General features: G+C 42.4%; 1 protein-coding gene across 2 annotated transcripts in view; it reads right to left on the reverse strand.

The window, feature by feature from the left end:
• Positions 1-8074: 8074 nt before the first annotated feature.
• xpnpep3 (X-prolyl aminopeptidase 3, mitochondrial) overlaps positions 8075-16313 on the reverse strand; it is a 40481-nt gene continuing 32242 nt past the window's right edge. The window contains exons 8-10 of one of the 2 annotated variants that reach the window (XM_043679910.1): positions 12618-12801; positions 11447-11567; positions 8075-9027 (exon numbers count right to left, since the gene is read on the reverse strand). In XM_043679910.1, the coding sequence (XP_043535845.1) occupies positions 8864-9027; positions 11447-11567; positions 12618-12801 (469 nt within the window). In that variant the 3' untranslated portion in view covers positions 8075-8863. Of the gene's footprint in view, positions 9028-9121; positions 9206-11446; positions 11568-12617; positions 12802-16313 lie in introns of those variants that run through there. The other variant, XM_043679911.1, reaches the window with a different exon arrangement.

Raw genomic sequence — 16313 nt, forward strand, 5'->3', positions numbered from 1 at the left:
GTGAGGTCCAAGTTCATCCCCTGTGGTTGGAGTGTTCCCAGTCGGAAGATAAGACGCTCCTCCTCCGACCGTGGCGTTGTTGTGGTTTGGCGGTGGATGAGTCCAATGACCTGCATATCCTCGGTGGAGTGGGAGGGGGAGTTGAAATGCTGTGCTACAGGGTGGTTGGGTTGGTTCGTCCGGGTGGCCCAAAGGTGCTCTCTGAATCGCTCCGCAAGTAGGCGGCGAAACCACAGGAAATGACATCACCAACTCAAGGAAACCCAAACATATAAATAGAAAGCAGGCTACACCACCAGTGCTTCATTCGGAGGCTCACTGAAGATGTTACCTAGTATGGTGATGAAATGTCTGAAAATGAACTTTGCAGCTCAGTGAGCAAACCTAGATCCATTACAGAAACATGTTTAAGGGAGGGACAGGACTGGCAGCTTAATGTGCCAGGGTACAGGTGCTTTAGGCAGGATAAAGGTGGTAGAAGGAGGGGAGAGGGAAGTTGCATTTTTGATTAAAGTGAGTATCACAGGTGTAATCAGATGAAATAACTTAAGGACCATCCAGTAAGACTTTGTGGATGGAGCTAAGAGGTAAAAAGGGGATGGTGATGTTATTGGGGTTGTACTATAGGCCCCCAAATAGTCAATAGGAATTAGAGGAACAAATATGCAGGGAGACTGGGAGGCTTATAGGAGCAATAGGGTTGTCATAGTAGGGGATTTTAATTTTCCTAACAGACTGGGACTGCCAGAGTGTTAAGGACTTAGATGGAATGGAATTTGTTAAGTGCGTTCAGGAAAGTTTCCTCACGCAGTATATAAAGGGTCCTACTCGGGAAAGGGCAAAGCTTGACCCACTCTTAGGAAATAGGGCAGAACAGGTGACAGAGGTGACAGTGGGAGAGCACTTTGGGACCAGTGACCATTGTTCCATTAATTTTGAAATAATTATGTAGAGGGACAAAACTGGTCCACGGGTTCAAATTCTAAATTAGGGCAGGGCCAAATATGATGGAATTAGACAGGAGCTTGCAGAGGCTGATTGGAATAGGTTGTTTGCAGACAAAGGGACCTCTGGCAAGTAGGCGGCCTTTAAAAGTGAGATAGGTAGAGTTCAAGGTCCATATGTTCTGTGAGAGTGAAAGGCAAGGTTGGCAGAAATAGGGAACCCTGAATGACAAGATATATTGAGGCTTTGACCAGAAAAAGGAGGTCTGGCTGAGATCAAGGGAATACCTGGAGGTACACAGGGAATACAAGAGTTTACTGATGAAAGAAATCAGGAGGGTGAAAGGAGGCACAAGATAGCCTTGGCTTAGGAGATTAGAGTGAATCCAAAAAGATTCTTTAAGTATATTAAAGGAAAAAGAATAATTATAGACAGAATAGGCACCCTCAAGGACCAAAGTGGATATGTATGTGTAGACCTACAGGAGATGGGTTAGGTTCTCAATGAATATTTCTCCTCTGTGTTTACCATGGAGAAAGACACAAAGACTTGGGAACTTGGGCAAGTTAATAGTGATATCTTGGGCACAGTTCATATCACAGTAGAGGAAGTGTTGGTTGTATTAGAATGTATGAAAGTGGATAAATCTCCTGGACCTGACCAGATATATCCAAGAACAGTGAAAGAGACTAGAGAAAACATTGGGGGGCCCTGCCTGATATTTTTACATCATCGTTAGCCACGGTTGAGATCCCAGAAGACTGGAGGGTAGCAAATGTTGTGCCCTTATTGAAGAAAGGCTGCAAAGAATTATAGACCTTAACTTAACATCCATAGTGGGTCAGTTACTTGAGAAGATTCTGAGGGATAAGATGTACATGCATTTGGAAAGACAGGGTTTGATTAGTAGTAGTCAGCATGGCTTTGTGAGTGGGAGATCAGGCCTCACAAATTTGTTAAGAGTTCTTTGATGAAGTGACTAGAAGGGTTGATGAGGGCAGGGGGTAGACATAGTTTAAACGGATTTCAGTAAGCATTTGATAAGGTTCCACATGGTACGCTGCTCTGAGATTGCATGGAATCCAGGGCGAGCTAGCAAAATTGATACACAATTGGCTTGATGGTAGGAAGCAGTGGGTAATAGTGGAAGGATGCTTGTTCAACTCGAGGCCGGTGACTAATGGAGTGCATCATGGGTCGGTGCTGGGCCCATTACTGTTTGTTACCTACATCAATGATTTGGATGAGAAAGTACAAAGCATGATTAGTAAGTTTGCTGATGACACTAAAACAGGCGATATTGTGAACAGTGAGGAAGGCTATCAGAAATTGCTGCAGGACCTTGATCAGCTGGGGAAGTGGGCCGAGAAATGGCAAATGGAGTTTAATATAGATAAGTGTGAGGACTTGCATTTTGGAAAATCAAATCAAGGTATCAGTTTCATGCTGAATGGTAGGGCCTTAAGGAGTGTAGTGGAACAGAGGGATCTTGGAGTTCAGGTTTACAGTTCTCTGAAAGTGGAGTCACAAATAGACAGGGCAGTGAAGAAGGCTTTTGGCACACTGGCCTTCTCCAGTCAGGGCACTGAGTAAAGAAGTTGGGAAGTTATGTTGCAGTTATGCAAGACATTGGTGAGGCCGCACTTGGAGTGTTGTGTTCAATTTTGGTCACTTGTTATTAAACTGGAAAGAGTGCAGAAGAAATTTACAAGGATATTGCCTGGACTCAATGGTCTGAATTGTAGGGAGAGGTTGGACAAGCCAGGACTTTTTCTTTAAAATGTAGGAGACTGAGGGGGACCTTATAGAATGGATAAGATCATGAGAGGTATGGCCAGGGTGAATGTTCTCAATCTTTTTCCCAGGGTTGCGGAATCGAGAACTAGAGGGCATCAGTTTAAAGTCAGAGAGGAAAGAATGAAAGGGAACCTGAGGGGCAACGTTTTTTACACAGAGGGTAATACGCATATGGAATGAGATGCCAGTAGAAGTAGTTGAGGTGGGTACATTAATATCATTTAAAAGGCATTTGGACAAATACCGGGATAGGAAAGGTTTAGAAGGCTAGGGGCCAAATGCAGGGAAATGGAGTTAGCATAGATGGACATTTTGGTCAGCATGGATCAGTTTGGGCAAAAGAACCTGTCTCCATGCTGTAGGACTCTTTGACTCTAATTGTATATCACTATATTGCCACGGGTAGGGTATAACGTAAGGGTGGGATAGGCCATATTTACCATGGTGATAGATGGGATGTTGTATGTAAGGTATGATCAAGCAAGTACAACTATATCAGGGTACTACTGGACTAGTCTGTGAGTCAACCCTACCTATTTTGGCTGAAAATGTGTTGCTGGAAAAGCGCAGCAGGTCAGGCAGCATCCAGGGAACAGGAGAATCGACGTTTCGGGCATAAGCCCTTCTTCAGGGCTTATGCCCGAAACGTCGATTCTCCTGTTCCCTGGATGCTGCCTGACCTGCTGCGCTTTTCCAGCAACACATTTTCAGCTCTGATCTCCAGCATCTGCAGACCTCACTTTCTCCTACCTATTTTGGCACAAGGTTAAAGATGTTAGTAAGGAGGGCTTTGCAGGATGAACTGTACTGGGTGCATTATCATTTCCTCTGCTTAAGTTAATGCCAGTGATCTGACCAGTTTCATTCCTTGTCTTTTCTAGTTGGCTTGTTAGGCCATTTCGGTGTCGGCCATATTGCTGTGGGTTTGGAGTCTTGTATAAACTGGACCAGGTGGGGGTGGCAGTTTTTAATTCCAGATTTATTATTTGAACTTAAATTCTACTAGCTGCTCTGCTATGATAGAATTTGAATAATGTCACTGGCCCTCTGGATTACTAAACCAGTGACATTATGCCATTGCTTTCCTTTAAATACATATTAAGCCTGAGAGAGTGAGCAGAATCCAGGGAGGGGAAAATGGTGAAGAGGTAAGGTTCTATAGCCCATTGATTATGATGGAATAACCCATTGGTCAAAAGGTCATAGAAATCCATTCAGTTCAAGGGCAGTCGTAGATGGGCAACAAATATAGGCTTTGCCAGCAATGCCATATCACATGAAACAAAAACCTGTTCCTTTAGAACTGATGGTAACTGGGGAACAATTATATGTGCTAAAGAAGGGGTGAGAGGAGGAGAAAGGACAAAACAATAGATGATGGAGCCCAGAGAGAAAAACAGTGGGCAGATAAAGGAATGGGAGACTGGTTGGCTGCTGATGGGAGTGGTAGCAGCCCATGTGATGATAAAATCTGGTGTGCGGGGGTTAGGGTAAACACATAGAAGGCGCTCAAGCCCGGAAAATGAGGTGTTGTTATTTCCAGCTCCTGCTTAACTTTGCTGGAGCCCTGCAGCAAGCCTGAGACAAAGATGGTGGCCAGGAAACGCAATAGTGTGTTGAAACGGCAGGGAACCGGAAGCTCAGGGTCACTCTTGCAAACACAACGTTCTGCAAAGTGGTTGCCCAGTCTGTACTTCATCTCCCAGGAGACCTCACCGTGAGCAGCAAATATAGTAGAGAAGATCTAAGTGAAGTGCGGACAAATTGCTGCTTCACTTGGGAAGTGCGTCTAGGACTGTGGATAGTGAGGAGGGAGGAAATATAGACAGGTGTTATAACTTGTGTGATTGCAAAGGAACGTGCCATTGGGGTGTGGGGAATGGAGGAGTAGACCTGGAGGGAATGGTTTCTGCAGAAGGGTGATGATAGGGACGGGGAAATATGTGTCTAGTGGTGACATCGTGCTGGAGGTGGTGGAAATGGTGGTCAGTGTTCCTTTGGATGTGGATGCTAATGGACGGTAGGTGAGGAGGAAGGGGAATCCTATCATTGTTGTGGGAGGGAAGAAAGGGGTGAGGGCTGAAGTGCGGAAGATGGGTCAGATGCAACTGAGGATCCTGTCAACCACAGAGGTGGGGAATCTTTAGTTGAGGAAGAAGGTAGACATTTTGGAGGCCCTTGTCGAAACTGGCATCATTGGAACAGATGCAACAGAGATGTAAGAACTGGGAGAATGGAAAGAGCTTTTCCAGGAAGCAGGCTATGAGGATGTGTAGTCAAGGAAATTGTGGGAGTTGTTGGGTTTGTCATCGATATTGGTGGCGAGCCTTTCCCTAGAAATGGAAACAGAGATGTCATGGAAGGGAAGGGAGGAATCAGAGATGGACCAGGTGAAGGTGAGAACAGGGTGGAAATAGGAAGCGAAATAGAATTCCAAACAAGGGAGAAAAGTCATTGATGTACCAGAGAAAAAGTTGAAGGTGGAGACCGGAGTAGGACAGGAACAAGGAATGTTCCATGTACCCCAACAAGGGGCATGTAGATAATCAGAAAATGGAGTTTAATACAGTCAATACTTTTTTGAATGGCAGAGCAGACGTGAAGGATTGTATGACCTACTCCTGTTGCTAATTCATGTGGCAAAGACTAGAAATGGTATAAAATAGAACTAATTTGCATTTGCAACAATAATCTGGAGGAGTCTCTGATGCTGCCTCATGAGCTGAATATTTCCAGCGTTTTCTGTTTTTATATCACTTTTCCAGGAGCTGCAGTATTTTGTTTTGTAATTCACTAATCTAGTCTGGCCTGACACTGAATTCCCCCGAGGCAACTATGAATGGACAATGCAGTGTTGCCACTCCTAGGAACAGATTGAGTTCAGAAAGAAAATTCCATCTGTTTAACTATTGCAAATGAATATGGTTAGTGTGTCACAATTCTTCATCAAATACACTGCTGTTGAAAACGCTAATAAAATTTTGCATTGTCCATTGGTGGTTAATGTGTATCATCGACGCTTGCATTTTATTTACTAATCTGACACAACAAAACTAAAGCCAGGACTGAATTGTGCAATTTGTGGAAGAGATCACTGGCCAGTCATGTATAAGCCCTTTGATACTGCCTTGATACATTGCTTTTCCTGTAGGCAGTGCAAGTTTCACACTGTCCAGTCACTGAAACGAATTTCCAGTGTATCCATTCCCCACAACATCATAAAAGTGACACAGTACATATACAATATATATCCACCTTGTATGAAGGATCAGTTTGTACTTTTGGAGGTCATTTTGGTAACACATACTGAAATTTTTTGGATACTTTAAGTCGTAGAAGTGGAACTAATTGGACAGCATTTGCTCATGTGTTGCAGCAGCAGTGACTCTACCTCTGGGGCAAGAAGGTTCAATTCCCACTCGCTATGGAAGTATGTCATAATATATGCCCAAGAAAGTTGATTTAAAAATGATTTTAAAACAGCTCATATGGCCTCATTCTGACTTATAAAATGCAAATTAGGACTGCTAGGCATCAATTAAGATTGAATTAACAACAAAAATGCTTTTTGTTTTGAAAAGGATGCAAACAAAAGTCTCCTAAGTGTAAGGAGAACAAAAGGAACCCTATTAAAGCACATATTGTTCGTGTACAGAATTGTTTTCTCTGATGTACCCTGGCTGAGAAAGATATGACCCCTTTCTGTGATGCAACATCTATTTAATAACCTGAGATTACACAGTAATTAATAAAGTGATCAAATGATAAACATAGAGCAGTCTTATGCACTATGCAATGGGGTGCTGCACATGAAGGCACATGCAGAACACCACACAGAACAATCTCCTGCAATGCTCAGGAGTCTTCAGGTATGGTAACGGTGAACCATTCTCCATCATACATTTGGCCAACTGTCATTAAGGTGCAGAGAAAAATAATCACCTGCAGGATGAAAGTACGAAATAAACCAGATAACATAGGGGAACCTTTAGCAGAGTTTCAAATGTTCTGATGAGTCCCAAATCATCAAACATTTTTCTCTTTTTCAGTTGCTGTCAATTTCCAATGTTCCTGCATTTTCTCTAGGAAGAAGAATAACATTTCAGAATGAAAAGTCAAAGATGAGATGAAAAGCAAGAAGGGAGGGATGAGATGATGTACTATTCAAATGAATTGTTCTGAACAGTATGTAAGTTGCAGGATTCCATTTGCAGAGTTCAAACTATTATTGCAGAGAGGAAAATCTGTGTGTTGCGGCCACAGAGTCTAGACACATCCCTGTGATGAGCAAGGAGAAATAAAAGAGTTGCCTAATATCTGCTGTCACACATGCTTCATCTGCAACATAGTTGAAGGTGCTGGTCACCACTCCATTCTCCTAGATACAGATGGAGAGAAAACAAGAATCGGGAGAGGAAAAACTTACTTGAAACAAATAGGACTTTATCTCCATTTCATAAAAAAGTGCAATTTTTTTTTGAAGAGCCCTTTTGTGACACAATGGTAGTGTTCCTACTCCTGAACTGGGAGGCCTGGGTTCAAGCCACACCTGCTCCTCATGTGAATAATAACACCCCGAACAGGTTGATTAGAAATATAGGTGAAACATTTAGTTCCAGTTTTGTTTTCAATGTTTTCTGCCATTATTTTAATAAACTGTCAATACAACTTATAAAGGAACTACTCACAGGTAACACTGAACTCATGCAATTGGCCACATCATAATATACAGATTAGTGATGTGTTTCTTGCTTAAGAATTTTAATCTTGATTATTAATTTACTGGAATGAAAGGTTGCTTAAAGAGTCAGTTATTTAATGAAAAATATTACTGACACACTATATTATGGCATGTTAGATCGATATATTGACATATAGGCATGTTAAACCACATAGGCATGTTAAGTCACATTTAAACATTTTGGACTCTCGAATATGTATACAAATAGATACCAATGGACAATAACCCACATTGCTTCTACAGCTGCATTTAAAAAGAAGATCCTTCATCTCCTGACAGAAGCCCCTTAATGTCAAACCCCAAATGACCTTTAGCACCCAATCCGATTGTCCCTTCACCACAAGATGGTAGCTTCTGAAGAGTTGTTCACTTAGAAAGATATCACAACCTTTCTGAACTAACCACAAACACAAAATTTATAGCATGGATGCAAGCAACAGATGGCAACACAGGAATATGCAGCGCAGAGAATAAACAGGCCACATACAAGAAACATTCTCTTTAAGATGCATCTTAAATTCAAATGGACCCTTCAATGCAACAAGCAGCTGCAGACATCAAACAGACGTTAGAGGGAACAGTAGTCTTGGATCCAGAATGGTAATCCTGATTGATTTTTATTTCTCTAGTCCAGTAGTACAACAGCCAGATTTAATGACCCGATAGCAGCACATGACATCTTTTTGCTAGCTTTAAACAGACATTTCCACTCAGTACAGCTCAGCACCATAGCGGTTTTCAATTACACACATCACCAGCACAGGGTTTTAAACAGTTGAGGTCAGAAACTACCTGTCATTTGCCATGATAATACTTGGGAGAGATTACGATAAAAAAAAATTCTGTTCTACAGAAAAGAGTTTGGAGGGAGTTGAAGGCTTGTGACGATCAACACCAAATGTTCAAAGGGGAGCCAAATGAGTTCCTAGCTATAGTTGATATCAGAGTGTGAATCTAGGATGTGCCGCATAGTAACCATCATCTCCTGAAATCTGAAGTCAGAGAGGAAAGGTTCCATGTTTAGATTCCAATTTGGCCAAGGGTCTTCATCTCACACTCGGGGGCAAGGTGCTTGGTTATTCCGTGTCTGTGTAGCACAGGTGCGATTCACCGGCCAATCTTTGCCCATCATTTTAGTTAAAAAAAGTTCTCAAGTATTGTTCCAGAATCTTATTGTACAATCTTCTGTCCTGGAGGATAGATAAATACTATTCCGGGTTTTACATATCTGGACAGAATAAAATACTGTGATATGCTGGCATCACTGTATGTCATGCAGAGTTATGACATTGAATGGAGATGCTGGAATAATTGGGACTCTTCTTGTCACTTACTGCAGTTCATTATAAATTATGGAGGCATCAGCGCAAGGGCTGCTTGCTAACGGTCAGCCCAGATTTGTTCTAATTCGTGTAATTCCTTGGGACAATCTGCAGACAGAACAATTGGCCCTTCTTCTGTTATCAAAACGTCATCCTCAATCCGAATTCCCATTCCTCGGAATCTTGAAGGAGCTGATGTGTCATGTTCTGGGATGTAGATTCCTGTAGTGGAATGAAAGATCCCAAAAGCAAATTTATCAGTTGCGTAGTAAAGGTCAAGCTTTGAAGTAAAATGGCCACTTATGATAGCATAAGCAAGAGTACATGAAATGTTGTGGGTTAGCATCTTACATAGCAAAGTGCCAATTTCAAAGTGACTTTTGCAAAGGTGGATGTTTTCCTGAAAGAAAGGAAGAAGGGGGAGAGTGAAGTGAGTAAGGGAGAGTGAGAATGAGAGAGAAAAAAAGAAAATAAAACAGGCAGAAAGTGATTAACTCTGGCACTTCTTTCATTGGAAGTTTTAAGTTGTAGATCAAGATATTCAAACAATTTGCAGTCAGCATCCTCAAGCAGAGAGGCTAAAACTTGGGGAGGGTGGCAAAATATCAGGGAAAAAGTTTCAGAAGGTGCCTAGAAAAAGCCTCCTTATGATATAATTGCCTTAAGCATAAGTCGGCAAAGATGTCAAGTGGTTTAAAGTAAGGAGGCTGAAGATGTGGAGGTCTTTATAGAACTAAATGGGGTAACAGGCTTACATTCGATAATCATCCCTGATGTTTGTGGATGATGTTTGAAAATGAATGACAGGCAAAGGGGGTAAAGGGTCTGTGACCTTTCGGACTGGTCCAATTGATCTACAATCATATTTATTTGAGTAGTTGTTTATGAGGGCTGGGGTGATTAGTATGGACAACATCTTTAGGTAACCATTGTCTCGAAGTATTTTTTAATACTCTTACGTTAATTCGTTCGTGGGATGTGGACCTCACTGACGAGACCAATGCTTACTGCTTATCCCTAATTACCTTTGATAAAATTATAGTGAGCCACCTTCTTGAACCATGTGGTGTAAGGATATCTATAGTGCTGTTAGGAATGGGGTCCAGGATTCTGATCCAGCAACAGTGAAGGAATGGCAATGTAGAAAGTGCTAGGGAAATCTACAGAGAGAGAAACAGAGATAATGTTTCGAGTATAAGAGGACTTGTCTTCAGAACTGAAGGGGGCACAAAAATTATGCTGTTGACAAAGGGAAGCGGAGGAGTAAGTGGAAATGATGGTGAGGGTGCCCACAGCAAAAGGCAAAGGGAATGCTAATAGGATCACAGGATAAACATAGATGAACAGTAAGTGTCATGGTAGGTGTTAAAAGCATGACGATTGATAAGAAATGGGGGAGGGGGAAAGATGGGAGAGAGCAGAAGGGAGTATAATCAATATAGAGGTCAGTGTTCATGGTCTGAAGTTGTTGAACTCAATGTTAATTTCAGAAGACTGTAAAGTGCCTAAGCGGAAAATGGCATGCTGGAACAATGCAGCATGCCGAGGAAATATTAGCATGAAAGCAAGATGCTATATTGAAATGGCAAGCAGCTGGAAGGTTGGGATCATCTTATGGACAGCGCTGAGGTGTCCTGCAAAGCGGTCACTTAGGCTGCGTTTGATCTTGTCAATGCCGAGAAGCCTGCACTTTGAGCAGCGAATGCAGTAGTCAAGAGTGAAAGAAGTACAAGCAAATCACTGCTTCGCCAGGAGGTTTGTGTTGGGCCTTGGACAGTGAGGGGGGTAGAGGTAAAAGGGCAAGTGCATGGTATGGTGCCACAGGGGAGTGAAGATGTGCTTAGAGTAAAGGATGAATGGGCCAGGGTATGGGGGAGGGGGGGAATGGTCCTTACAAAATACTGCCAAGGGAGAGGAGGGGAATAAATGCTTGGTTGTGGTATTCTAATGGAGCTGGCAGAAATGGTGGAGGATGATTCTTTGAATGCAAAGGCTGGTAGAATGTAAATTAAGGACAAGTTGTTGTTCTGTGATGGAGGGGAATGGGGCGAGGGCAGATATGGCGCAAATGGGTCAGATATGGCAGCGGGTTCGGTCAACCACAGTGGGGCAGAGTCCTCAGTTGAGGAAAAAGGAAGACATGTTGGGAACAGCCCTGTTAAAGATGGCATCATCAGAACAGATGTGACAGATATATTTGACATGTAACTAATTACTTCAGGCCACACAAAGACACCAATGAAGGAGGAAGGACAAAGTATTTTAGTGGTATTATTAGTTAACATTTTGCTGGAAAAATGGTATTCTTTTGGGAGACTTTGCTGGAGCTTTGATCATAGGTCCTGCTTGTTGTGGTTCATGGACATTTTTAAATCGACCCTATAGACTAACAAATAGAAAACGTCTGACAGAGAGACTGGCAGACATTTCGATAAGTATGCTTTCTTGTTAGTAAATGCACCAAGGTTGTTACCTGAAGTGAATGGGTGTGTCAGATGTCCAAATAATGGGCTATGATTGTCAGAACGTCAGTTCGAATTTAGCACAAGGCAAAAACTAGTTGTCAGGGGTTCAACCTAATCGCTGACCTTATGTGCAGGACTCAGTTTTTCAAACTTACTGTCGGACAAGTGTTTCTTACCAGGTTCAATTGTCACCACCATCCCAGGCTGGAGGGCTATGGACCGGGAGATGCCTGGCGTGTCGTGGACGTCCATCCCTAGATAATGTCCGACATGGTGCGGGCAATAATTCACAGCAGCCTGCAGGGATAGAACAGAACTCTGCTCAATGGCAATAGGGAAATCTCTTTGTCCAATATATGCTATAATTTTCTAAAAAGAATGTAGGGAGATTCCCTTAGTGGCATAAATGTTGGTCCTGCCCTTCTATGTGTCCCCACAAACAGAACCTTGCTATAATTTATCATTTGATAGATGGCACTTTTAAAAGTGCAACTCTCCCTCAGTAGTTACATGCTCAAGTCCCAAAATGCAGCATGGGTATAGCAAAAGAAAAAGAACAACTTGCATTTATACAATCTTTATTTCACAAAATCTGAATGTCTCAATGGGCTTTACTGCTAATAACATATATTTGAATAATAGTCCTGGTTATTGGAAGGAAGGAAGCACGACAGTCAAAAGACATTCAGCAAACGCACATAACAGCAAATCATAATGATCGGATGGTGTAAATTTGTGATGTAGATTTAGGGAATTAACGGGACAACTCCCCCGATCTTCCTTGAAATAGTGCCAAGGGATCTTTTACATCCAGCGATGTAGGGCCTTGGTTTCATGTTTCAGCGGGAAAACAGCACCTCTGACGGTGCAGTAGTCCGTCAGCAGTGCAGTGGAGTATCAGCCTTGATGTTCATGCTCAAGCCCTACAGTGAACTCTCGGGACTCAGTGACAGGAATGTTACCAATTAAATGATGTCTAAACCATGTCTAATTGTCAAAGTAAGGGAAGGGAACAGAGCTCCTAGGTTGAAACTCAATCCTGCTGACATTTCTGCTTAAGCTTTGCTGGCTTCAAAACACTGAATACATTTCAAAAATATTTTATTAATTGTAAAACACATTGCTACATCTTAAAGAGAAGAAGTTTATTATTTATTTCCAACAGTTGCAGTGGTGAGATTTGAACCAGTGTCCACAGAGAATTACCCTGGCACCTTTGGATTACTGCATCAGTGACATGACTGCTACGCTACCCTCTCCTCCATGCAAAACTTTTTCAATTTAACATTTTACAAACTCAGTGAGCTTAACCTATAGGCTATAAATGTGCCAGTACTTGGTGTTAACCTTGTAAGCATCATTCGGGTTAGAGTTCTTCTGCAGGATCCCTATGTCTTTCAGCTTTTGTCCAAGTGTGGTCAGCATGAAAGTGTAGATATTTTCCAGACTAATACTAGGAATGCAGAGGCTTAGGCAGGACTTCTGTACATCAAGGACGGCCTGGTACAGCTCAGCTTGAGGTCCTGTGAATCTGCAACAAAGCAAGTAAGTCTCAGGATTTTCCAACAGTATGTCAGCAAGGTTTTACATGTCACACATTTTCACAGGAGGCAGGTTAGGAGAATTACGACCTTATAGAGGTTTATAAAATCATGGGGGGAATGGATAGGATAAATAGATAAAGTCTTTTCCCTTGGGTGGGGGAGTCCAAAGCTAGAGGGCATTGGTTTAGGGCAATAGGGGAAAGATATAAAAGGGACCCAAGGGGCAACATTTTCATGCAAAGGGTGGTGCGTGTATGGAATTGGCTGCCAGAGGAAGTAGTGGAGGTTGGTACAATTGCAACATATAAAAGGCATCTGGATGGGTTTATGAATAGGAAGGGTTTAGTGGGATATGGGCCAAGTGCTGGCAAATGGGACTAGATTAGGTTGGGATATCTGGTCAGCATGGACGAGTTGGACCGAAGGGTCTGTTTACGTGCTGTACATCTCTATGACTCTATGTACCAAAGGGAAGCAGGCTATTTATCCTAACACATCCATGCCAGTGTTCATGCTCCACATGAACTTCATCCAATTTACTTCAGCTCATCCCACCAGCATATTCATCCATTACTTTTTCTTTCATGTGCTATTTGCTATGCTAAGTTCCCCATTTAGTCACTCTCTTTAACTCATGCTCTGGAACAAAATTCCAAATAATTCCCTCACACGTAAGTTTTAAACCGGCCTTTTCAATTTTCAAACTAATTAAAATGCAACTGTACACAAACACTTTTGCAAGTGTTTCTCTCGTTTGTTTTGCATTGCTTGAAGGTTGCATGACATTCCCTACTGAAGTTAGGAGCTTTCAGATCATCACTGTCACCCACTCGTCCGCAACATGCATTGACCTTTAGCAGCTTTCATTCCCATTGGTCATGAAATCATCGTATGTGTAAAGGCAGCCTTGACTTTTCGCCATTTGCTTTATGCATCATCACATGTTGCCTTTCCAACACATTGACTCAACTTCATCCCCTATTATACCAACTTCATGCAGTGTCTTTAAATAGGACTGCTTCTAAGGGACAAACCTACAATTTAAGGATGACAAAGCAAACTACTGCAGATGCTGGGAACTTGAAATAAAAACAAAGTGCTAGAGAAACTCAGCAGATCTGGCAGCATTTGTGGAGAGAGAAACAGACTTAATGTTTCAAGTAGAAAATGACTCCTCTTTGGATGTGCTTTAAATATTAACCATCAGACCTTTGCTTAAGGTTAGTTCAAGCAGAGGGCTCTTTAGGGAAAAAAAAATTACATTTTATTTTTTCACTTTTATTCCATATTTTCTACAGAGATATAATTGAAAAGTAGGATGGTCATATTAAACTACACTGTGTTTGGTTTTGGTCTCCATAGTATTAAAAGGATTTGCCCCTGAAGAAGGGGAAAAACAATTTTCCAAGGAAGCCACCCTCTCAGAGTTGAGAAGATATATGAATCAGGCAAAACTGGACAGACTAGGGCTGTTATGCTAAAAAAGAGAAGGCCAAGGGAAGATTTAAGCTTTTAATTATAAGGACTTTGAGACAGTAGATGTAGAGAAGATGTTTTCACATGTGGAATGAGTACAAAACTACAAGCAATAAAAATAAGACAGCCGTTAATAAATGCAATAATGAAGTCAGAAGAAATCTACATTTTTATGGATAATGTAGTTAGAATGTGGAACTTCAGTAGTTGAGGCACCTTAGATGCATTTAAGAAAGTAAATAAGCAAATGAGAGAGGAAGGAACAGAACATATATTTATCAGGTGGGAGAAACACCAACATTGATGTGGACCTGTTGGGCTGAAATAATCTGTGCGTGTGTGCGCGTGCTGATTAATTGCGGTAGAGAAGATCCCATTCCTCCCCTGTATACACTATAAGGCTGAAGTTAGTTCCACAGACAGCAGCAGCCATCTGTACCTCAGGATTCCTTGTGTTTTCTCCCACACAATGAACATCCAGTATTCAACAGAATCATGACAAGAATCTGATCCTATTCATCTTGACACATGTACATTCCCGAGCTAGGGAAGTCACTGGATTGGAAATGGGACAGGAAATACTAGATGAGATTCTCTCTCTTTTATTTCATGTTCCTGATGGGTGAGTGTGGCTCTACTGCTCTCTTGGCCGAGACTTGGTACTGAACCTTCTTATGTGGACTACTGAATTCTAAATAAGGTATTGTAGTCTCTAAGTGATTTACTGCAGTGCGAGCAGTTACCTTTTCATCAGTAAACACTATAAGGGCAACTGAGGCTCATTTGTACAGCTAAGGCAGGCACTAAGGACTAATAGTAGGTGCAGTAACAAAGGAGCTCGCAGAGCAGAAACGTCTTCTGAGAAGCACTCTGAAATACCTGTCAAATGAGTGCTCTTGAGAAGTGATTGTTTGTTACAATCCAATTGTTGAAGTAGTTGCACAAATAAAGAGATATTATGACTGTAGTAAAGAATCAGTTACATAAGGACACCTTGTTTTGACGCTATTGAACATCTGTTGCTATAGATTGAACAGAGAAGATAGAGAATAAATAGAGAAGAGATGCTCTGTTTCCCAGCCAGTAAAGATGACTATGAAAGCAAGGTAAAACATTGGTTGTGACAATAAATAGCATACAACGAAGGACAGTGCCGGGGAAGTGGTGGAGACTGGCACGATTACATTTAAAAGACACCTGGGGGGATCTAAGATGGCGGCGATCTGAGAAGATCACACTGCAGAGCTTCGCATTGCAGCAGGAGCAGGATGATCCTTTAACCTGCCCAACCCAGGTCATCAGGATTTCTTGGGGCGTTGGAAAGAATGTGGAGCCCTAAGAAACATTTAAAAATTGACTTACCTGTATTTTCAGCTGTCCAGAAATGCCTAAAAAGGGAGGAGGAGCATCCGAGGCTTGGTCTGCAGCTCAGCCTGCAGCAGCCTCGGAGCCGATTACTCTCCAGGACGTGGTGAACCAGCTCTCGAAATCTCGCGAGATGTTGGGGAAACAGATTGAAGAGAAGCTGGCTCCAGTCTCTCTCATGCTGCAGAAGCATGAGCAGCAGCTGGGAGACCTGGAGAAGAGGACGGATGAGGTGGAGCACAGGGTCACAGTGGTGGAAGCTGATGCCAGTTCATTCAAGGAAGACATCCAAGCCCTGAAGACGCAGGTTCGTAATTTGCATGACCAAGTGGATGATCTTGAAAACAGGGGCAGGAGAAAAAAACATTCAGATCATCGGTCTGCCCGAGGGTAAGGAAGGTGAGCGGCCTGCGGAATTTGTTGAAGATTGGCTTCCAAAATCCCTTGACTTGAGACTGGCATGAGAGGATTGAAGATAGAGAGCGCTCACCGGGTCGCAGCACCGAGGTTGGGTCTGGGTCAACACCCTCGTCCTTTCCTGGTGCGGTTCCATCATTACCGGGATAAGGAGAGAGTCATGGAGGCTTCCAGACTCCAGGGGAAGGATCCAAAAGCCCTAAATTACAAGGGGTCTAAGATCATGTTTTTTCAGGACTTT

The sequence above is a fragment of the Chiloscyllium plagiosum genome, chromosome 39 (assembly GCF_004010195.1).
Source record: "Chiloscyllium plagiosum isolate BGI_BamShark_2017 chromosome 39, ASM401019v2, whole genome shotgun sequence".
Lineage (NCBI taxonomy): Eukaryota > Metazoa > Chordata > Chondrichthyes > Orectolobiformes > Hemiscylliidae > Chiloscyllium > Chiloscyllium plagiosum.